Source organism: Crocuta crocuta, unplaced genomic scaffold (assembly GCF_008692635.1).
Source record: "Crocuta crocuta isolate KB4526 unplaced genomic scaffold, BGI_CrCroc_1.0 scaffold194, whole genome shotgun sequence".
Lineage (NCBI taxonomy): Eukaryota > Metazoa > Chordata > Mammalia > Carnivora > Hyaenidae > Crocuta > Crocuta crocuta.
The window spans coordinates 2,264,539-2,288,467 of NW_027530084.1; the positions used below are offsets into that span (position 1 = coordinate 2,264,539).

The 23,929-nt window shown below is 34.7% G+C and overlaps 1 protein-coding gene across 2 annotated transcripts in view; it reads left to right on the forward strand.

Annotated features, from left to right (window-relative positions):
* Positions 1-23,929, forward strand: part of MMS22L (MMS22 like, DNA repair protein) — a 119,613-nt gene that overhangs the window by 19,844 nt on the left and 75,840 nt on the right. For both annotated transcript variants that reach the window (XM_077764767.1, XM_077764768.1), the window contains exons 11-14: positions 6,664-6,726; positions 14,448-14,567; positions 16,580-16,806; positions 18,680-19,183. In XM_077764767.1, coding sequence (XP_077620893.1) covers positions 6,664-6,726; positions 14,448-14,567; positions 16,580-16,806; positions 18,680-19,183 — 914 coding nt within the window. The remainder of the gene's footprint in view (positions 1-6,663; positions 6,727-14,447; positions 14,568-16,579; positions 16,807-18,679; positions 19,184-23,929) is intronic.

Genomic DNA, 23,929 nt, shown 5'->3' on the forward strand with positions numbered 1-23,929 from the left:
CTATTAAACAACCATGAGGTTTACTTCAAATAGATTTTAATTATATTAATTTCTAGTTAGAAACATTTTTTACAGTGTTATTTAAAAAGCCCTATGAATAAAACTAGCTGGTAGACATATTTTTTTGAAGCTCTATTTGTGTGTAATTATTCCATGTTCAGAAGTGATTAGTGTAGTAGTCTATCAGCCCATCAGTTCTATAAAACATCTGGAATCTTGAGACCAATGTATCTGTATTTTCAAAATGTACCTTTTTCTGGGGGAGGAGGGATTGTTCCCAAATCTGGCTTATCATCAGACCTACTTGCACGTTTTTAAATATTTAGGTTTCCAGATCTCAACTCTAGAGATCCTGATTTAGTAATCTGGTTTGGAGTTTGGGAATTCTTATTTATAAAAAGTTTCTTGGTTCTCATCTTCTACCAGGTATGACGATCATTGCTTATGAAACCTGTCCCTTGACAGACTTCTTTTTGAATACTGAAGAGAGTCTGCTCGGAAATCACGTATGGAATCTGTGGGTCAACTAGCATTGACAGTAACGTCATAGGAATGGAAAGGGCCTCAAAAGGTCTTCTAAATGATCTCCCTAATAATCAAAAGCTTTTCAGGAGATCCCAAGATAAATTAAAATAGTAAATCGGAAAGTTCTCTGAGAAACTCACACACAGCTTAATATTAATGTATTTAAGGATTCTAGCAATTTATTGAGAGGGATCAATGGAATGAGCATCCCAGAAAAGGACTATATGTCCTTTGTTTCTGTACTTGAGTTCTTAACCATGCTGATGTATAGTAAATACTCAATAAATCTTAGCAGCTTGTCATGATTATTGAAGTAGGCCTTTCATGGAGTATTTTTGTGGAGTTAATATGTTAATGTTTCACATCTTTTAATCATTAGAATACTAGAACATTAAAATAACTCAAAAATTTTACCTATAATTCTAATGTCTTTACATTAGCATTTTATTTCTCTTCCCATTTTAGTTCCCCCAGTACATATTTCTGGTTTTAATCAGTGTAAATAAATATGGTAATTAGTTAAAAGCACCTTTGAGTTCCCATTGAGGTGGTTATCATAATAATAGGTGCCAGTGATAGGATGTACATGAAACAGATTTACTGCCTCTTCAGGGAGCATTCTTTCAGGTTGTAAATGCTTGCTCGAACTGCCACTAACACTTAGGTGAGTGAATGGTGTATTTCAGTGGCGGTTGATGTTGACCTCCACGTACACCCACGTGTGGTGCATAATCCAGCCATGTTAATATATATCATTACTATTTCTGTTGTACTATTGAATTGTCCTGGCACAACCACCCATGGTTGCATTGCTTAAATCACTCTTCTGTTTCATACAGAGAACTCCATAGGAAATTAATGCTTTTATTAGCTCTGAATCAAGAGAGTAATTGAATTATCTGTATTTAAAATAGCTTAACCTGTGTCTTTTAATATATCAGCAGTTCCTGTATGATTTCCTTTTGCCGAAGTACATATACTTTAAAAATCTTAATTTAAACTATGTAGAAGATTTTAAGAGAAAAATGCCATGATATTTGAAAAAGAACCTTTCACATTATAAAATCATAGATATGTATATGTATGTATGTAAAATAGACTTTGCCTATAGTCATGAGTGCACAAAAAGCTTCAGATATTTCCAGACTTCTTAATAGCTTTTAGAAAGAACCTTAAGTTCGCTAGTTGATGCCAGTTTTTATTAGTGGTGATGCCTTCAGCATATTGCGTTTGCTAAGTGTTTTGTGTTTTTTAAAAATTTTATTTATTTACTTAGAGAAAGCATGAGTGGGGGAGGGGCAGAGAGAGGGAGGGAGAGAGGATCCCAAGCTGTCTCCAGGCTCCACAAGGAGCCCAACACAGCGCTCAATCTCATGACCCTGAGATCATGACTGGAGCTGGGGAATCAAGAGTTGGACATTTAACAGCCTGAGCCACCCAGGTGCTCCACATTTGCTAAGTGTTTAGTGTCTCACAGTGACTAAGCAGCCTTTATATCTGTGAAGTAACATAAAGTAGGGGAGAAAGTAACATATACATTTTATAGGTAACAAAACTGAGGTATTCTGTAGTTAAATGTCTGTCTTTAGCACTTAGATAAATTTGATATTGGGGTCCTCCTAAAGACTGCCTTCTCTTAGGAATAGACCTTGAGTATGGTAACCATGTGTACCAGTTTGTCATGGACAGTTTCCATTATGCTATTATCCCCTCATCCTATCTGGTTAATTTTCCCTTTTACTCTTAAGTATCTCAGTTTGGTTCAGAAGTCCTATAATCATTCTGATCTATGAATGTAAAGGCATATTGACTTATCCTTTCAGAGAGATTATAAAAGATATTACTTTGGATCTGGGATATATTTAGATCAGAATTTTGAAAATTATCTGAAAAGTTTTTTTCTTCTTCTGGTATAGTATCACCGCCAGCTACCATATAGAAAGTGAGCATGCATTAATAAGCCTGCTTTATTCCACTCACAGGTAATCTGGGGTAATATGAAGTAATAACGGTTAGGCCTCCATTCTGCCACAGAGAATATCTCTAGTATTGTGTTAACCATAGAGATGTTTCAGTTTTTAAATGTGAACTGCTTTGCCCTGAAAGTTAGCATGAAATCTTTACATTTTATTTTTTTAATTAAAAACTTTTTTTTAGATTTTTCTTTTTTTTGAGAGAGAAAAAGTGCTAGTTGGGGAGGGGCAGAGAGAGAGGGAGACAGAGGATCCAAAGCAGGCTCCGCACTGACAGCAGAGAGCCCAACGTGGGGCTCATCCACAAGCTTGTGGGATTCACCCACAAGCTATGAGATCATGACTTAAGCTGAAGTTGGACACCCAACTGACTGAGCCCCCCAGGCACCCTGAAATCTTTACATTTTAAATAGGTTTCACATATGCTTAATTTTTAAATTTTATTTTAAAAGCTTTTTTTGTGGATTAAACTTTTGCTAGGTGTGCATACTAGATTAGGTTTTCATGTATTTCTATTTAATGTTTTTCTTTCAACTTAGATAAGAGTGTGTTATCTTCTCACAATTGCTGCCATCTATTTTAAAAGCAAATATAGTTTAAATTGAAGAAATATTTTGGGGCATTGCAGGGATCAGTTTAACAGTACTTTCCCTGCTCAGAACATAGTGCAATCAGTCAGGACAGCTGATGCTCATCTTTGAAACATCTGAAATGGTGACTAGATAAAAAGTCTGAAATATAACCTTAAAGTGAGAGTTGTACCAGGTTACCTTCTCTGCTGGAAGTAGAGGATAGGTTATCTATTATGTATTTGTGGTAAAGGCATGACCTGTCCTGAAGCTTAAATCGGTGTCTTAGTTTTGACGGTGGGATAAGAGATATAAAACATAACCCAAAATTGATGATTTTCTTTCTTTCTTTTTTCTAATGTTTGTTTATTTTAGAGAGAGAGAACATGAGGGGGCCAGAGAGAGCGGGGTACAGAGGATCTGAGGCAGGGTCTGTGCTGATAGCAGAGAGGCCAGTGTGGGGCTTGAACTCATGAACCGTGAGATCATGACCTGAGGTGCAGTCAGACACTTAATCAACTGAGCCACTCAGGAGCCCCCTATTTCCTTTTTGTTAGAGAGATCAAGTTTTGTATAATTTAGTATATAGAAAAAAAATGTAGGTGCTCAAAGTTCAGTTTGCTGTGGAAAAAAATATATCCTTTGATACAGTCTCTTACTCAGACTTGATTTGGGCATGATGGAGTTGCCATTCTTTAATCTGAATTATGGTTTATTTTTGCTTTAGATTATGGCCACAGTACTGATCCACAGAGTTGAAATTCTTTGAACAAGAAGTACATTACTTACCTATAATTTGTGTGATTCAAATGCCTTGATAGAACAGAATCATTGAAATATACTCATTAACACTATGAAATGATAAAGCTAAGTATAGTAGTTCTGTCATATTCCTCCTTATTTGGGGTTAGTAGTGATGTTTTCTTAGTCAAGAGTGATATAAAAGGTAATTGCTGAAAGGTGAGGAAGCCTTATTAGAAAATGGAAGGAATAGTGGCTTTGGAGCAAAATCCTTGCTCTGACTTGTATGTGTATATACATGATTTCTGAGACTAAATTGTGTTATCTGTGAAATGGAAACTTTTTTTTTTTTGAGGAAGTAGTAATGTAAGGACCTTAACACAGTGTACATATAGTATTATAAAACAAAATAGTCTCCTTTTTAAGAGAGTTTTAGGGCCAATTACCAAGGCTACTCTCATTTCTGGCACCAATTGCAAGTTAAAGAATTCCTAAAACCATATAATTTACTTAGACTTACAGGACTCTCTAAAGGCTATTATACTCATGGTTATCATTTATTACAGGGAAATAATATAAATTAAAATTAGCTAAGAGAGGAGTATGTAATACAGAGTCCAGGAGAAGTACCAAATGTGGAACTCCTATTATTTTCTCCCCATGTTGTCAAGAAACGTTAGTCTCCTGGCATCAGTGTGTGACAGTATACAGGGAGTATTTCCAACCAGGAAAGCTTGCCTAAGATGCAGGGTTCAGTTTTTCTTGGAGCTCCATTACATAGGTATGATGGATAGATTGCCCACATCGTTAATCTTCAGATCAGCTTTCTAGGCCTCCATAGCCCTTAGCCTAAGTCACATCATTGGTTTTGGGCCATGGCCAACCCTACCTTAAGGTGGCCAGCCTCTACCCTCAATTACATTATTAGACTATCCGGTATGACTTTAGGGCCCCTGGCAAACAAAGATATCCCTATCAGGTATAACACTCCAAGGGCCTAGAGATTCCTCCCCAGAAACCAAGGATAAAGGCCAGACTTTCTCTTTGGGTAAGGCCAAATTCTTTATTACACATTCTCTCTTCATAAAAGTTTTCCATTCACTTTATTTATATAAATGTATTTCAAAAAGTCTTTTTTTTTCCTAAAAATAACTGAGTCATTGTATCAGTTATCTCTTACTGTGGAGCAAAATTTGGCAGCTTAAAACAACAAACATTTATTATCTTTCACAGTTCCTAAGGCTCAGGTATATAGTAGGGGCTTAGCTGGATGGATCTGGCCCAGGATCCCTCATGAGGTTGTAGTAAACTATCAGCAGGTGCTTGAGTCTCTGAAGACTTTTCTGGAGCTGAAGGATTCACTTCCAGTCTTTCTCATGTTGGCAGAATGCTTTAGTTACTGATTACATAGGCCTCTTCAGACCTGTTCACACTATGGTTTTCCTTGATGGAGTCAATAAGAAAGAGATTTTCATTAAGATGGAAGCTTCAGTGTGCCCTAACCTAATCTTTGAAGTGACATGCCATCACTCCTATTGGTATTGATGCTCTGCTGATAACAGATCAACCCTGGCACAGTGTGCTGTGAAGTGGGGGTGGAGGATTAAATAAATGTATGAATACCAGGAGATGGGTCATTTGGGGCCATTTTAGAGGGTGGCTACCACAGTCATCGAGTACCTTTATTAAGGAAATGTTTTCTTAGTGATTTTATGTAATTAGCATCTTATAGCAACATTATCCAGTCATTTAAAATCCAGAATATTGCAGGGGTGTGTGGATGGCTCGGTCGGTTAAGTGTCTGACTTCGGCTCAGGTCATGATCTTGCAGTTTGTGAGTTCAAGCCCCATGCTGGGCTCTGTACTGACAGCTCAGAGCCTGGAACCTGCTTTGTATTCTGTGTCTCCTTCTCTCTCTACCATTCCCTGACTTGCACTCTGTCTCTCAAAAATCAACAAACATTAAATTTTTTTAAATTGAGAATATTGCATATGCTTTAACCTTTTATGGGTCATTGGAGTTCATCCTTCTGAACAATATAATATGGGTGGTAGAGTATGATGACTCTCCTTGTTTCTATTCTTTAAGGCCTCTGGGTTTGCTTTTTGAGGTGTTACAGTTTCCTTTTGTACCTTTTTCACTTTCTGTCAGAAACTAGTTGTTACTTGTTTCCTCTCCAAGGCACTTTTTTTCTTCTGATTTTGATTAGTATACACATACCCAAAGCTTTAAGAACTGAGGCTTCCTCCAGGCTTTCCCCTTGGAAAGTGAAGCCTTTTTCAGTGCTTTTGTGAAGTGTTTTGGCTTTGTGAAAGTCCTTTTTGGCTTTCTTCCTTATTGTGAGGAGTCATCCAGATAAGTGACCATTGATTAAATGAGGTAGCACTGTGTACATTTTTTTCTATATAAAATGTTTAAATAATTGTTTAGTAGGATAGACTGTCTTGACATTATTATAGGTAAAACAAAAAGAGTTTCTGGTGAGTAAAGTACACAATAAGGAAAAAACACTTAAGGCATAAAACACTCCAAAAACTACAGGAAGTTTTTTTTTTTCCTGTTAGATTATATATGACAGCAAAAATTAAATATTTGTTAAAACATTTATAATTTTGTAGAAGTGCCATTGTTTAAATAAAACAAGTCCTGTTAAAGTTTATATTGGATTGGAATAGTTACAATTTTTTTCTACCAAGTCTGTCAAGTAACTCTGTCCAAGTAATTTTAGACTCAAGAAGCTGTAATGATGTCTGATGATAGAGAAGATATTTGTACTTAACAACTAACTTGCTATACTATAATTTGAATGCATAATTAAGAGCAATAATTTTGGTGCAATATTCTCCCTTTCTAGAGACAAATGGAATCAAATTGGAATTTTGTAGAAGAACTGCTAAAAAAGTCCATCAATGTTCAGGTATGCTTTCAAATGAGACAATTTGTGGGCTTTGCTGAATTTCTAATGTTACAGATTTCATTTATAAGAACTGAGCAAACTCTTAAAATGATTTAAATAAGAAACTTTGTTTACTTATTAAAAACCTGAGGTGGAGTCATCATTCTTTGTTAATGAAGGGACAACATAAGATAGTTCTGTGAACGAGTATCCTTTGAAGATTTTTATTTTAAACACTGAGTTGCCAGTTGAAGGACAAATAAAATTATCCTAGTTGGTGACTTTGACAAAATATATTCGGGATAAGTAGTAGATGTTTCAGAACTATACACCATTCCTCGACTGTATGGTATCAAGTCTAGGAGACACGATGAGGGAGATAGTGGCATTGGAAATTCAGCTATATCCTCATCACAGCAGGAAGGTGACTTGCCTTGCTGAGCAATTTGTCTTACAGGCTTGAATCATACTCTAACTGATAAGGTCCTAGTTTCTGAGCCCTCATTTCATACGTTATCATTTTTCTTTCTGCAGAGCCGTTAATGTAGTGCTTCATGGCCCAGAGGTCAGATTTGACCTCCTTTTAAAATAGTTTTAAATGTGCTATTCATCACATCTTTAAACATACTGTATTGTAGTTCTCTAAAGTTTTGTAGTATAAATTATTTATGTAAGAATTTAAGGGAAAATTTTAGTAAAGAATATTTTTAAATTTTGCCAGTAGATTACTTTTCTGTTAGGATATAAAGATTGTTAAAATCTTGAAGAGGAATAAACAAGAAATATGAAAGTACAAGATTGACATATATATCATATATGTACATACATACAAATTCATACCTACAAATGCACACGCGTTTATTTTATAGCCATATCTTTAAAAATCACTTAAATAGCATCAAATTTTCTTTTCCCTTTTATCTGTATTAACTTTTAATTTTTTTAGGTAAGGCATACAATAAGTACATTTAGTTTATACAATGAATCTTCCAGTTAACAAGTAAAAATTCTAGACTAGAATTCCAAAGACCTGTGTATACATCGTTGCATGAGAAACAAAAGAACTATATAACCTCAAAGGTTGTAAAAGGTTTTGTTTATTTTTATTTTTGCTATTGTCATTTTAATTGGCTTTCTCTGTTGTTCTTTTTGAAAACTTATTGATTTAGTAATTCAGAAAGTCTCTTATATACATTTTTTAATTCAACAATATAGGGAATCACTAAAAAGTGCTCATTGTTAATTATGTTAGTTATTGATCCAGTCTTAATGCCTTAATATAGCTTTAGACCCTCTTAAACTTCCTTTCAGCTTTAACATTGTGTGAATTTATGGTTTTATTCAGGTAGGTTTTAAATTACAGAGTGTTTCTTAGGCTCTAAGGGTCATATGGATAAATACCCATACACTCATAATGGCCTGGGACAAACAGGAGAAAAAATTTATCATTATCTCTGCTCCATGGAGAAGTTTGCTTTTTGACTAAGATATTGAAAACCCTCCTCAAACCCTTTTTAGTTGCTTGAAAATTAATTCTTTTTTCTTTGGATTTATGACTCCCTATAATTTTGATTTTGAATGAAGGAAACTCATTTACTTGGGAAAAAAAAAACTTTGGGATGTCTTACTCATAATGTAATAAAGTTATTCTGACACTGCAGAGTATATCTATATGGTATAACTAGTATTTTAATGGTGTTAGCTAAAGCTGTTTTGATGATAAATAAGTAGTTCTTGGAAGTAAGTAGTATGACCATCAGGATTTACCTTGCTTGTGGTTTCCCAGAATGTGGGACTTTCAGTGCTAAAACCAGGAAAGTCCTGGGCAACCTGTGAGAAGCCAGGCACCCTAGAAATAAAGATAGTCTAGTGAATCCAAGAACCTTTCTCTGGGAATTTAGATGTAACATAAAGTCAAAAGTAATTTTTCCTGTGAGAGAAGTCATTATAATATTTAGAAAGAAGTAGTCCATTTTCTCTAGTGATCTTTCAATTTTGTCATGCCTTGATTGTATCAAATTAGATTTTATAATATAGTACTACTTGCTGGAGTTCTTGAAATCAATTTTGTGGGTGCAGTAGGTGGTCATAAAAAACAAATAATATGTTTGGATAGAACTATCAGTTTGATTATATCTGTTTTCCCCCATTGAGGTAAATTAAAATCTGCCCATGCCCATGTGCTTTGACTTTATTTCCAACAGTGAAAGAGTCCATTTGCAGTATTTAAAAAACATACATTCCTCACATAGAGCAGTCGTCAAGTGTAATCGGTAGACATACCACTGTAGTTGTAATTAAGCAAATAATGTTCCACATCTTTTTCTAGCCAGAAAGGATTTTCTAGAAACAGACATTGAGCTTTGTTAGTAAAGAGAACGTTTATTGTTTGATTTTGCTTCTATTGGTATGATTTAATAGTTAAGTATTTACCTTAACTGTTTTTGTGGAGGCAGTACTATTTAATATTTGTGTATGCTGACAGTAAGCACTAGTTCTACCTTTAAAACAGCATTATTGTTTTCATATGAAAAGGGAGATTTTTAGTTTATACTACCTGTTTTGTAAAGCCTCATTCTCTAACATCATAGAAACAGTTTTCTACTAAAAGTTGTGAAAGGGTATAAAAAGATCTAAAACAAGCCTAATATTCATATTTGCTAAGGAGTCTGAAGAGTCCAAGGCTAAAAACAACTCCGAATGTGATTAGATATAAATGATATAGAACAATAAGCTTTTAACAACTAATTTATTTATATTATTTATTCATTTATTTTAAAATTTTAAATGTTTATTTTTGAGAGAGAGAGAGAGAAGTGGAGGGGCAAAGAGAGAGACATACACATAATCTGAAGCAGGTTCTAGGCTCTGAGCTGTCAGCACAGAGACTGATGAGGGGCACAAGATCATGACCTGAGCTGAAGTCAGACACTTAATCAACTGAGCCACCTAGGTGCCCCTTAATAACTAATTTAAAATAATTATGTTTCTTGGACAGAAGCATCTTGACTGGGATACTGAATTTAACTTTCTTTATCTAATCCTAAAAATAAATCCAGTCAGGCAAACAGTTATTATTTAGGTTGCAAATAAATTTTATTCTTCTGATGACTTCTGGGTAAGCTATTCATAAAGAAATGAACCCTCAATTGTTAAATTACCATTTTTATAAAAAAAGCTAAAAGAGTAAATTTTTTTTTTTATATTTATTTATTTTGAAAGAGAGAGAGGCTCAGAGAGAGAATCCCACTCCTAGTGTGGAGCCTCACATTGGGCTTGAATTCATAAACTGTGAGATCATGACCCAAGCTGAAGCCTAGAGTCATGTTTAACCAACTGAGCTACCCAGGCATCCCAAGAGTAAATTTTTTTTTTAAATTCCAGTACAGTTAACATAGTGTTATATTAGTTTTAGATGTACAATATAGTGATTCAACAACTCCATATATTACTCCAGTGCTCATCATGATAAGTGTACTCTTAACTTATTTCACAATCCCCCTCACTCACCTGCCTTCTGGTAACCAAGTGTTCTCTATAGTTAAAAGTCTGGTTTTTGATTTGTCTTTTTTTTTCTCCTTGTTTTTTTGTTTTTTTTTTTTTTTAATTTCATATATGAGTGAAATCATGTGGTATTTGTTTCTGACTGGCTTATTTTGCTTATCATTATATTCTCTAGCCCCATCCATGTCTTTGCAAATAGCAAGATTTCATTCTTCTTTTTTTGTGGTTGAGTAGTATTGCATTGTGTGTATGTTTGTGTGTGTGTATGTATATCGTTGTCCATTCATCTGTTGATGGACAGTTGGACTGCATACATAATTTGGCTATTGTAAATATTCTGCTATAAACATAGGGCTGCATATATCCTTTCATATAAGTATTTTCATATTCTTTGGGTAAATACCCAGTAGTGCAATTACTAGATCATATGGTGATTCTATTTTTAATTTTTTAAAGGAGCCTCCATTCTGTTTTCCAGAATGACTGCACCAGATTGCATTCCCACCAACAGTAGGAGAGGGTTCCTTATTCGCCATATTCTCACCAACACTTATTGTTGTTAGTGTTGTTGGTTTTAGCCATTCTGACATGTGTGAGGTGTACTTCATTGTAGTTCTGACTTACATTTCTCTAGTGACTAATAATATTGAGCATCTTTTCATGTATGCTGACCGTAAAAGAGAATTGTTTTCATTTTTAGTTCAGGAAAAGAATATCATGTATGGTATATACCCGAATAATATGCCTAAATTTGATTATTTCAAAATAAAGATGGGAAAAATTCTTTAAAAAAGGGCTAAAGCAGAGGGGCGCCTGGTGGCACAGTCAGTTACGCGTCCAACTTCAGCTCAGGTCATGATCTCATGGTTCGTGGGTTCGAGCCCCGTGCCAGGCTCTGTGCTAACAACTCAGAGCCTGGAGTCTGCTTCAGAGTCTGTCTCTCTCTCACCTAACCCCCTTCGTGTGCTCGATCACTCTCTATTTCTTTCTCTCTCAAAAATAATAAATGATTTTTTTAAAAAAATTATAAAAAAAGGACTAAAGAGGGGCGCCTGGGTGGCTCAGTCGGTTAAGCGTCTGACTTCATCTCAGGTCATGATCTCACCAGTCACGGGTTCAAACCCCACGTCAGGCTCTGTGCTGACAGCCAGCCCAGAGCCTGAAGGCTGCTTCAGATTCTGTGTCTCCCTGTCTCTCTGACCCTCCCCTGATTTATGCTGTCTCTCTCTCTCTCTCTCTCTCTCTCTCTCCCTTGATTTATGCTGTCTCTCTCTCTCTCTCTCTCTCTCTCTCTCTCTCTCTCTCTCTCTCTCTCTCTCTCAGAAATAAATTTAAAAAAAAACATTTAAAAAGATTTAAAATAAAAAAAAGACTAAAGAAGGCACTGTGGCATCAGGAGATCAGTTGCAGGCACTATGGAATATTGTGGGGTAGCATTCTCATTAAATTGTTTATGGATACTCACATAGCAGAGATGAGATATGCAGAGGATCCATAGGGTCTTGTGAAAATGTCAGAGGCTTAGTAGCATAGCCTCTGGGATTGAAACAGACAGGTGTAAGTCTATGTAGAAGAGAGGCCCATTTTATTAAAACTCTTCAGAGGGAATGGGCTTAGACATAGCTATGCAAACCTCTTGGTTTAGGTAGAGTTCTACCTTAGCACTCATAGAACTGAAATATATCAGTGTAACATATGATATTGAGAACCTGTGGCATTTATTATTTGATCATTGTTTGGCCTTAAAAAATACATCTCTCTTACAACACAGAGCCATCCCTATGCAAGCGCTGTACTTAGCACTTTAATGTACATTCTTCCACTTAGTGTTTATGGCAGGCCTGTGACGTTCCATTTTACACATTAAGAAACAAGGGCCTCATAGGGTTAAGGTGTCTGTCCATGTTCATTTAGGTAACTAAGAAGAGGCAAAGCTGGGATTTGAGTCTTCCTGTGTGTTTTATTCACAGTGTGCTCTCTCAAAGCATGTGACTTGGATTGTGAATAAAACTATTTTTGTCATTATTTCTATTTTAAAACTTCTTTGCTGTTCTGTGTTTAATTAATCATTTTGGTTTAGATCTATTTTGATGATACTTGTGGAAAACATCTCAAATTTCCATAATTTTGTTTTTTTGTGTGGTGGTTGTGTTTTTCCTTTCCAGTAAGGGTGTGATGGGAAAATATAAGGTAGGAAGAAATTAATATACACAGGAGTTCTCCAGTACTCCTTCTCACTGTATTTCAGCTTCTGTTTTCTCATTATGAATATAAGCTATCTCTTTGCTTCTCTTCTCCTATTTTGTATTCATATCTCTGATTATCTGGATGTGAAGATAGGCAGATCCTTTCTCCTTAATTCTGCTGATGTGTGCACACACATTTTTGAAGGGAATTTTTATGAAAAAACCAAGGGAGGAGTGCCTGGGTGGCTCACGTTAAGCATCCCATTAAGCATCCGACTTCAGGTCATAATCTCATGGTCTGTGGATTCGAGCCCCACATGGGCTCTGCTGACAGCTTGGAACCTGGAGCCTGCTTCAGATTCTGTGTTTCCCTCTCTCTCAGCCCCTCTCCTTATCTCTCATCTTTCTCTCAATAAACATTAAACATTAAACATTAAATAAGTAATAAACATTAAAAAAGTAAATAAGTAAAAACTAAGGAAAAATAGCTCAAAACAAACAATAAATGAATATACAGAAAATGAAAATGTATTTTGCAACAAATACTAGCTATGATTAATTACAAACTAAACAAAACTTAATTTTTAAGTCCTTCTCAACTGACTGATAACCCATTCCTGCCAAAACGGTGGAGAAAATGGTATTTTCTAAGCCATTTCTTTTCATTATAATCTGTAGCCACTGTCAGGGAAAAAGAGGGAAATTTATCTCCTTTCCTTTAAAAAAATTTTAAAAATCTCTCAGAATATACCATATTTAATTTCTTCTTGATTGGAATAGTGGAAAGAACATGGGTTCTGGCCTCACAAACTTTGATTCAAATCTTGGTCTGATCACTAAGAGCAATGTTGATCAAATCTGGCATTCATTAAATATACATTTCTTTCCCCTTCTGTTTTTGGAAAGGGGCATAGAATGGTATGTATGATTGGCTTTGGAGTCATAAATCTTTGAAGTATATTGAAATTAGTATGCTTTAATTTATCTGAATAGTATGCCACAGGAGTGAGCCTTGTTGTATCTTAATATTTTCATAATAAAAGAAAGTTAGTGATGGACAGAAACTTCTCTTCTTTGGTTAAATGAGCTTAATTGTCTAATTGAGAAGCTAAGTATCGTTCCCTAAACCATACAGCTACTTGGTAAAAAGAGGCACAAGAACCGAGATCTCAGTTTTATTCATGAAATATTTATTGAGTTTGTTTGGTGAACCAGACAGTGCGCTGGACCCTGAAGAAATTGTCCTAATTCTCAGAGAGCTCATAGACACTTGAAAGCAGATAAACATTAAATTTAACAAGGTATGTGCTATGATACAGGTGTGCGTAGGATGCTGTGGAACATAAAGAAGGGTCACTGTTAGTGTGGAGGTTAGTAAGTTTCCTTGAGGACTTGAAGCCTGAGTATATTCTAAAGGATTACTAATACAACTTAATACCTTACAAAAAAATTCAGCTCATGTTTGGTTCCCTTTATTCTTTGAATGTTTCAGCACTAAGATCACTTTTTTGAATACCTGTATTTTACTTTTATTAGTGGCCCCAACATTATTGCATGTAATTACCCTGTGCTCTAAATTTCTTAATATCCTCACATCTACTCAGATTTTCTCTTACTTATTTCACCCACTTTCCATGGTTATGGTTTACATTTTTTCATTTTTCTTTTCATTTTCATTCTGCTCATCACTATTGGATCATTTCCATTTTCTGTCTTCCTCCACGTCCAAACTTTTCTCCGTAGGCAATTTAGGTTATATATACCACCTTATTATAATCACAAACACCTTTAATTTTTAAATAATTGTGTTAAAAGTCATAATGAGTTATGTAATTTCTATTATCTGAATATGTGAATGGTTTCTAAAGCACATTTTTGGAAGTATAGCCTATCCTCTGATTTAAATCTTCTGGTCTGAAGACGAGAGCAGGTGTGATTTGGTGATATGTATCCATATTCTTTTTAAAAGCAGGTTATCCAGTGTATATCAAGCAATAATATTGATGTTGCCAGAGCCCATTTACTTTCCCACAATTTCAGTTTGTTTTTTAGGATGGTATACCAGAAGAACAATTACGAATGCATCTACACTGTTGTTTGACACTTTGTGATTTCTGGGAGCCAAACATTGCAATTGTCACCATTCTATGGGAATATTATAGTAAGAACCTGGTGAGTAAATAAAATTTGAATGTGTTCCAGGAATTTGAAGAATTTGTACATATTTGGGGAATGTTTTTATGGTTTAATTATGAAGAGTTACAGATTTTTATTAAAAAGTTAATTTTTCAAACTAGATTAGAGTAGGTCAAGAATAGTTTTATCTTTGGTAAACATTGTATAAGGGAATGAAATATTTATGTCTCTTTTCTCTTAAGAGTGAGAGTAAGCAAAATATCCAAAATTGTACCAGAGAGATATTTTAATCCTCATTTATAAATGTTTTCTAACAATTACTGATTGCTTGCAACACACTGAACAGTAAGTGCTATCCTGAATAAGACATAGTCTTGGCATTTGAGTTGCTTACATGCTTGTGGGCATTGTGGGGAAGAAGTTACAGTACTGTGAAATGTCCAGGTACAGAGTATCTGACCCAGTGTATAGATTTGTGGAAGACATTATGAGGTCATAATTTTTTAACTGAAGAATGAGTGGAGTTTTTCAGGTATAGAAGACATGGAGTATTCAGGCAAAAGGAACATTATGAACACATAATGTAGGAACACATAAAAAACTTGAACTTTTCCTACCTTGATAATAGTTTTGAATGATAGGTCTGGGATGACTATGGGGAGAGACAGCAGATAAGGAACATAAAGAGGATAGTCAGTGGCTAGATTATGTAGGGTTGAAGATAATATGTAGGTTATGATTTATTCCAGAGACATAGGAACCCACAGATGTGACATATTAGGTTTTCTGAAAATGGTATAAATAAATTGGATGCTAAATTAGTAGTCCAATGTAATAATAAATGCTAATAATGCAGTGAGTAAGTAAAATAGGGACAATGGATTTAGAAAGGAGAGGATGTGCTTGGAAAATAAAATTATAAAGGTAGGTTTATAGATTTAGTTACCTGTTATGTGTGGAAAGGAGAGAATATTTGGAGTATTTGAGTTCCTTAGTAGATAATGAACCCTTCAGTCAAGATAGAAAATGGAAATGGGAGATTTGCAAGTATGTTACTAGTTTGGGCTTATATATAATGGAGCATATTAAAAATGAGAAAAACACCTTTCTCTGAAGCATAATTTCAGCCCGATTAGAAAAATGACCATTCTAGTTCTGAGACAACATGTGTATAAGATGAATCTACACTGTCTTGTCATATCTGAAAGCTGGGAAATAACAAAGTTAAGATGGAGTCATGTCAAAAGAATCTCATTATTCTGAAAACTGTAAATGAGAATATAAACTGTATTTAAGAATAACCCAATTTCTAATAAGCTAATTGAGAAGTAATGATAGAATTAGAAAATCACTATTTTGTACATCTGATGAAGTAAGACATCTGGGCAATGATCATCTGGGGCTGCTAAAATTGTTCAGTGAGAGTCTTGGGGATCACTCACATTAATAGATCAGGTTGATAAGACCCTCCATCTTAATATCACAAAAGGAATGACAAAACTTAATGTGCCTCTTTCCTAACTACAACAGGTAGTGCCCGGTACTACCAATGGAAGATTCTTATCAAAAAACTCAACTTGCATGAATCTTATCAGTTCACTAGATACAGCTACCAATTTTCAGAAAAGATAGAGGATAAAAGAATACATTACCTGACGCTAGGGAGATACAAGCAGCTAAATCCAGATTGGAGAAAATTCTACACAATAAATGACCTGATATAAAAATAAATGGTATGACAAACTATGGGAAACTTGTAGAAGAGATTAAAGAAGCAAAGCAACCAAATGCAATGGATGGATCTTATTTGTATCCTTATTTGGGCAGACCAACTGTTAAAAAGACATTTTGGAGATGTTTTGGGAACTTGAACACCCCTTGGTGTCTTTGCTTTTGAGGAATTTTTATTTTAGCAGGATATGTAGTAAGTAATGTCTGTAACTTAGGTGATCAAGGAGAGTCCAACTTTAATGAGCTAGTTGGGATTTCCATTTTTATTTACTTGGAGTTAATACTTCTTTTTTTATTTTTTATTTTTTTGCTTTTAGAATAGTTCTTTCAGCATTTCTTGGCTTCCTTTGAAAGGCCTTACACATATCATTAAGTCACCTTTGTCTATGCTAGAAATGGTGAAGACCTGCTGTTGTGATAAACAAGATCATGACCTGTATAAATCCAGCAGTAGTTATACCATTTTCCTTTGCATTTTGGCAAAAGTTGTTAAAAAAGCAATGAAGAACAATGGCCCTCATCCTTGGAAACAAGTCAAAGGAAGGTATGTGCCATATATTTCTTTGTCAAGAATGTTCACTCTAAAGAAGTGTTTCTGTTTGTATTTTTTAAGTTAACTTGTGTTTGGAAGTCTTTATGGTTTATACATTTAAAATGTACTCTCTAGTGTGTGCAGGACAACAAAACATGCATCCTTTTGGTCTTGCCAATTTATTACAGTAAGGCACAAAGCTAGTGTTCTATAACTTGGGGAGGAGTTTAGTTTATCTCATCTGTCCTAAAGATTGAAATTCTGTATATTAAATATATTAGAGAACTGTTGTTTTCCTTGCCAAAATTAATTGTAATGTTATTATATAATTCAGTGCATAAATTTTATTCAAACTTACAGAAATAGAAAACATCTCCAAATCATTCACTGGCAAGTAATAGACTCAATCTGTTAAACTCTGTGTTCTTTAGTGCCATTAGCCCTGCTTCCTTGAATGAAAACTAACCAGAAGATAAAACCAAATAACTCGAATGTTCTCATTTGGGAAGTATGCCCAATTTTCATTTCTGGTGTGGTAAAATAAACTTTCGGTCATATTTCTCTGTTCTTTTCTTTTTTCTTTTCTTTCTTTTTTTTTTTTTTGGAATTTTGCGTGTTAAATGATACGAGTATTGTCTTTTCCTTTGTTCTACTTCCTTTATCTATTAGCCCTTTTCCTAGCCCTCTTTGTACAATACACTGCCCCCTACCACTTGCTCAGCTTATATAATGTGAGCTCTTGCAACAGAGGAAGAATACCTTCATATTCTAGGTAGGGACATGTCAGGAACCACTAAATGAAATTCCTGTTTGCTTCCTACATACTGCTTGCAAGATGATGGTGATACAGTAGAATATTTTTTAGTGTATACTTTTCTAATGATAGCTTTTTTGTTAAACCTCCAAAAAATTATGTAGCTCAAACAGTAGCTTTTTTTTTCATTATTTTGTTTGCCAGTTTATCTTTGAATCATAATTATTTTGGGGAAGACATAATACTCAGAACTTTTATCTGAAACAAATATTTGGAATTTATTCAGTAACAGTTCTGTTATTCCTATCCTAATCCCTTAATTGATGAAGTAATTCCTTACTTTGAGTAGTAAATTATATTATCACAAGAGATTTTTAAATGGCTAATCTTGCACATTTAAACATTAACCATTTTACTTTATGAATAAGTAAAAGTAATTTTTCCAGCACGTTGAATTGTCTTAGGTATAGTTATAGCAAGAGTAGGCCTCTGTGAGGGGTAGAGGGTGAAGGAGTTTAAGGAAAATTGTTATAAAATTGCCCCATTAAAAGTTCTTTAAAGCAATCAAATTGTACTTAAAGGGGTATATATTTGGGGTGCCTGGGTGGCTCAGTCAGTTAAGTGCCAATCTCTTGGTTTCAGCTCAGGTCATGATCTCATGGCTCATAGATTTGAGTCCCATGTCAGGCAGTGCACTCCTGACACAAAGCCTGCTTGGGATTCTCTCTCTTTCTCTCTCTCAAAATAAACAAATAAACTTAAAAAAAAAAAGGGGGGGCATATATTCTTTTTTATATGTTAATAAAAATTAAAAAAGAAAAGTGATTTAGAGTACTAAAATAACAGGGAAAGCCATGTACTATATGAAAAGAACTTGTACTGTCCTTTGGGGAAGACCACCGAATTCTTTTATTCACTCATAGAGGATTGCTGCTTCACTGAGAAATTTGAAGGTTATGGGTATTCTGTGAGTGTTTTCGGAGTAGAAAAAGTGACAATGGCAACATCATTAGGAAGAATTAAATTTAAAGTAATGAGACTGTCATGAGTATTGATTGAACTGTTATTTAAAAAGGTGGATATTTGTAAATGAAAACAATTTTTAAGTATTTTTTTTTTTATGTTTTGCAGGATATATTCTAAATTCCATCAAAAAAGAATGGAAGAATTAACTGAAGTTGGTCTTCAGAACTTTTTCAACCTTTTTCTACTATTAGCAGCTGTCACAGAGGTGGAAGATGTAGCAAGTCATGTGTTAGGCCTCCTGAATTTCCTCAAGCCTTCTTTTATAATGTCTCCCCTCATTTGGAAGGGTCAAGTGGCCTTCCTCTTAATGTATACCCAGAAAAATCTGGACATTGATGTTTTGGCTGAGAAACTTTCAGGTACTTTCCGAGAGAAAGCAAAAGAATTCTTGGTATCTAAGAATGATGAAATGGGACAAAGACAGACTCTCTGGACACTTCTTTCTATCTATATTGATGGTGTTCAAGAAGTGTTTGAGACTAGCCATTGCTTGCATCCTTCCCATGAAAAACTGCTTAATGATGGATTTAGTATGCTTCTACGAGCTTGTCAAGAATCTGAACTTAGGACGGTGTTGAGCTTTCTACAAGCTGTTCTGGCCAGAATCAGGTACGTTTTCCATTACATATTCTAATTTCTTAAATTTATTGTATGTCATCACCTATGTTGATTCTATATTAAAATTTTCTTTTTGATATATTCCTGGAATCCAAATGGAGAGAGAAGAGTTGGTTTTACTTCTACGTTGGCATAAATCAGTAGTTTCCAAACTGTTATTTTGAAAAGCAATTCTTTAAAAAGAAAACTTATGTGCAAACACATAAAACTAAACTCAGAGCAGCTCTGGTGCAGTCCCAGAACTATGCTTCTTTGCTCCTCCTTCCCTTTAAAAAAAATTTTTTTTTTACCTTTGCTAAAAGAATAGTATTATCAAGAGGAATGTTTTAGATTGTTTAAGCAAGATCACGAGCTCAAATCTAAGGTGGCTTCTACTGAAACATAAACATTTTGTGCCCATAAGGAGAGTTTGACCACACTGTACCATTAAAAGAAAAAAGGTAAGCTTTTTTAAATTATTTTGCTACAGAGCTCTAGCCTCTGTAAACTACGTGAAATATTTCCTGATAAAACAATTTATTCTGAGATTAAAATAAGATTGTTTTGGGGCGCCTGGGTGGTTCAGTTGGTTAAGTGTCCAACTTCGGCTCAGGTCATGATCTCTCAGTTCGTGGGTTGGAGCCCCGTGTCGGGCTCTGCTGATGGCTAGCTGAGAGTCTGGAGCCTGTTCAGATTCTGTCTCCCTCTCTCTCAGACCCTCCCCTGCTGTGTCTGTCTGTCTGTCTGTCTCTCACTCCCCCCCTTCAGAAATAAATAAAATACTAAAAAGTTTTTTTAAAAAAATAGGATTGTTTTATTTATAACACCAGGCACCCATATAAGACTTAATGTTTTTAGATCCACTTAAATACCGCTTCCGTTTTATTCCATAGAAGTAAAATGGTTTCTCATAGAATCTTCAACACTTTTTTTTTATTATTTATAAGCTAAAAACACAAAACAGATGACCTTTGTTCTACTCATTTACTATTTCCTTGGCAGCTTACCATGTTAGTAGATGGAAACCTAATTATTTTTAATGTCTACTTAGCATTTCATTATATGATTATACCAAACTTTATTTAGCCAATACTCTAATAATGTCAATTTATATTGTTTACCCCTTTATGTTATTTTAAATAATTTTATAAAACATTTTTATATGTGCCTTTTCTGTGTACTTGTGGAAGTATATCTTTAGATTAATTTCTAAAAATGAATTGGTATATGCACATTTAAATGTGGATAGATATTACCAGATTTTCTACCCCCCCCAAAAAAAAAACTTGTGCCAATTTTTTACTCCCTCATAGTATATGAGAAAGTCTCCTTTGTCATTTTTAGATTAGCATATAGAGTATACTTAGAAAATATGCATTGTCAAGTAAGAAACCCAGAAGGTTGTTGAAAATGTTAATGGAAACTTGGTAATAGAACAGGACTTACTTCAAAAGTTGGAACAGCTTTAAAAATGTAAATAAAAATAAAGTAAGAATTTTTTTTCTTTATTTCTTGTTCATTCACTAACTTCTTTTTATCTTTAAGATCCTACCTAGGACTTTTTTGGTCGTTCTTCAAAAATGATAGCTAGAAACTCAAGAATAATTCTTGTGTTCTTAAAAGACATATAGTGTACAAATACTGTTTCATTTATTTCTTTGCCAACATGCCTGTTTATACATGAAGAAATGGAAACACAGGCTTTTTGTAACTTACTAAAATAAGTTTCAGTATCACCACTCAGACTCTAATCATAGCTACCTTCTTACACTATCTTTATAATAGTTTACCAATAACTATACAGAAACTAACCAAACCACTATATATATTTTTTTAAATAAATCAGTAAGCAGTTAAATGAATGGTATTTGCAAACTGTTTGTAAACTGTAAAGCGTTACTTTTTTTCATATATATTTGAGTGCTTTTACCTCTTTTTGCTACTGAAAAAAGGGGTAGTTGCTTTTTGTTTAGTTTGTTTTTATGTTTTTACAAGTTACATATTTTTAATGAGTCATCAGATGAAAAAAATTAATCACCAAGAGGGGTGGAAACAAGTAAATCATGTTTTATTTACAATAATTTATTTTTGATTTATTATCAGCATCATTGCATCCATCTAAATTTCACTTCTTATAATAAAAACAAATTTTTGCTCTTTAAATTCAATTTAGTAAAAGTTCTTTAGCATTAAAGCCAAAGCTATTTAGAATGTTGGATAAATTCTGCTTGCAAGTATCTTATAAACTATAATGAATCTCTGGTAATCATGGGCATTACTAATCAAGTACAAAGGTAGGAATTAAGGGTGCATGTTGAAGATGATTGATTATATAAGGGGAAAGCAAGCATACCTTTATATTAGAATTTTTTTAACTACATCCCATTTGGGTTTGTAATTTACTATCATCGAGAGCAAGGGAAAGGAGTGTGTTGTTGGTCTGTAAGACTAACCTATGAAAAAGACACATATATTTATGTTGAGAACATTTAATTCCTTGCACAAATGTTTACTTTTAGTTTTGTTTTATAATGCTCAGCTATGATTAAAAACAGTTGCTATAAGTGACTGTCTAATCGTGTATCACTTCAGTTGCCAAAATTATAGAGCATTTTTAGCAGAGAGAAGTATGAAGTCAATGTGTGAAAAACAGTGGAACATGGGGCTCCTGGGTGGCTCAGTCAGTTCAGTATCCGATTCTTGATTTTGGTTCAGGTCATGATCTTACAGTTTGTGGAATTGGGCCCTGTGCTGATAGTGCAGAGCCTGCTTGAGATTCTCTCCCTCCCTCTCTCTCTCTGCCCCTCCACCGCTCACACTTTTTCTCAAAATAAATAAACATTAAAAAAAAAGTAGTGCGGTAGGCGGGGGAGGAGTGTCTTCATTAATGTTATCATCGTGTAGGCACTGCCATCCTTTAACTTTCTGAAGCTTGCACTGTAATTTGCACGCAGTTCTTCAATGAGACTGATTACAGTATATAATAAGAGGGACTCTGACTTCAATGGTTTTGTTTTATTTCATCAGTTTTAGGGCTTCCAAGGCAGTTGCCATGAAGACGAACATGCTTTTAGTTTGGGATCTTTGGGGAAAGAACCCCAGAGATCATTCAGGATTGTTAACTTAAAAAGAAAGGAGACAGAGAGGGGAAACACAAGAAAAAGTCCTTTAAATATTTGACCATAGAGCTGTGTTCCTAATTTCTTTTTTTTTTTTTAATGTTTTTTTATTTATTCCTAGGAGAGAGAGCGAGAGAGAGAAAGAGAGAGACAGCGCGAGCAGGGGAGGGTCAGAGAGAGAGGGAGTCACAGACTGAAACAGGCTCCAGGCTCTGAGCTGGCAGTCAGCACAGAGCCCGACGCAGGGTTCGAGCCCGCGAACCGCGAGATCATGACCTAAGCGAAAGTCGGACACTTAACCGACTAAGCCACCCAGGCGCCCCTGTTCCTAATTTCTTAACCCAAAATCTGGAACTTCTTTCTTTTAGTATCTTTTCATAGGAACCTCTTAGGTATGCTATTTTAATATTACTGAAAGTTTCAAAAATATTTTGATATTTGATAAAAACTAAAGTTCCCCCCCCACACACACACCTTTTAAGAACAGAGCTAAATTCTTTGAATTTTGGTTTAGATAAGGAAGATGGGTAACATAGATTGATGATATTTATTCCTGGCTGCATCCCCGAAAAGGAAAAGCATGAAATACTTTACCTTTAGCAATCTCTTCTGTTTTCAAATTCAGGTGGGAATAAGGTACCAGTCCTTGCATAAATGTGTGTGCAGGATGTGTGAGTGTGTATGTTGAACTGGATAATAGTTTTATAACTGTACGACAGAGAAATTATAGGTAGGAAGGAACGAAGATCACTGATTAAAGGGAGAAGCGGCTCCCTCTAGGCTGTTAAGAAATAATAACTTCATATGCCACTTTCTGCTAACTGGAGCTGATGGCTCACCAGAGCATTCTTTATTGCTGATTAAGTAGCATTATGAAAATACTGACTTGGGTATGTTAACTAAATGCCTCCGTGTTTAAAACTTCGAATGTCAAGCAGTTTTTAGCAGTCATCTTTAACATTTCACATTACCTTTCTGGAATCCCATTTCTGGTTCTCACTTGCTGTTATTTGAGGTTAATATAAAAATGGCAGCTTTCATTTGTGGAGTTAGGTGTAGCCAAAAGCTTTTCTTTAATTATATCCATTCATGCTGCTATAGTTAAGGGTCTGTCAGCATTTCCATTATAAACCTCCATTTTCAGGGTTTTATAACACAGCTATGAAAATTAGCTCTGGGCAAAAACTTGACATACAAGGCCTCATGAGATTCTCCCTCCTCCCATCCCCCTTTTTCATTTTTACTGAAGTAAGGGTGAGTGATTTCAAAATGCCTTTTGGCATCTGCAAATATCATTTGGAGTTTAAAAAGAAACAATAAATTTTCAGGCTTTGTACCTGTTTGTTCTACTACTTAAGGGAGGTTGTGGACTTATGAATTTAAGCCAAATGGATATTGATCAACTGACATCCTATTTTGTATTAAACAAGAGCCTGGTTTCAGAAGAAGTCTAAAGGCAGTTGAAAACTTGTCTAAAATGTTAAATTTTGAGACTATGAAATAATTCAGAAGGGATGATTAGTGTCTTTATGATAATCTACGTGCTGAGTACATCTCCTTAAAAGACTAAGACTCTGTTTCCCTTGCTTCAAAATACATTTTGAAAATACATATATTTTCAAATCTCTTTTCTTCTTTT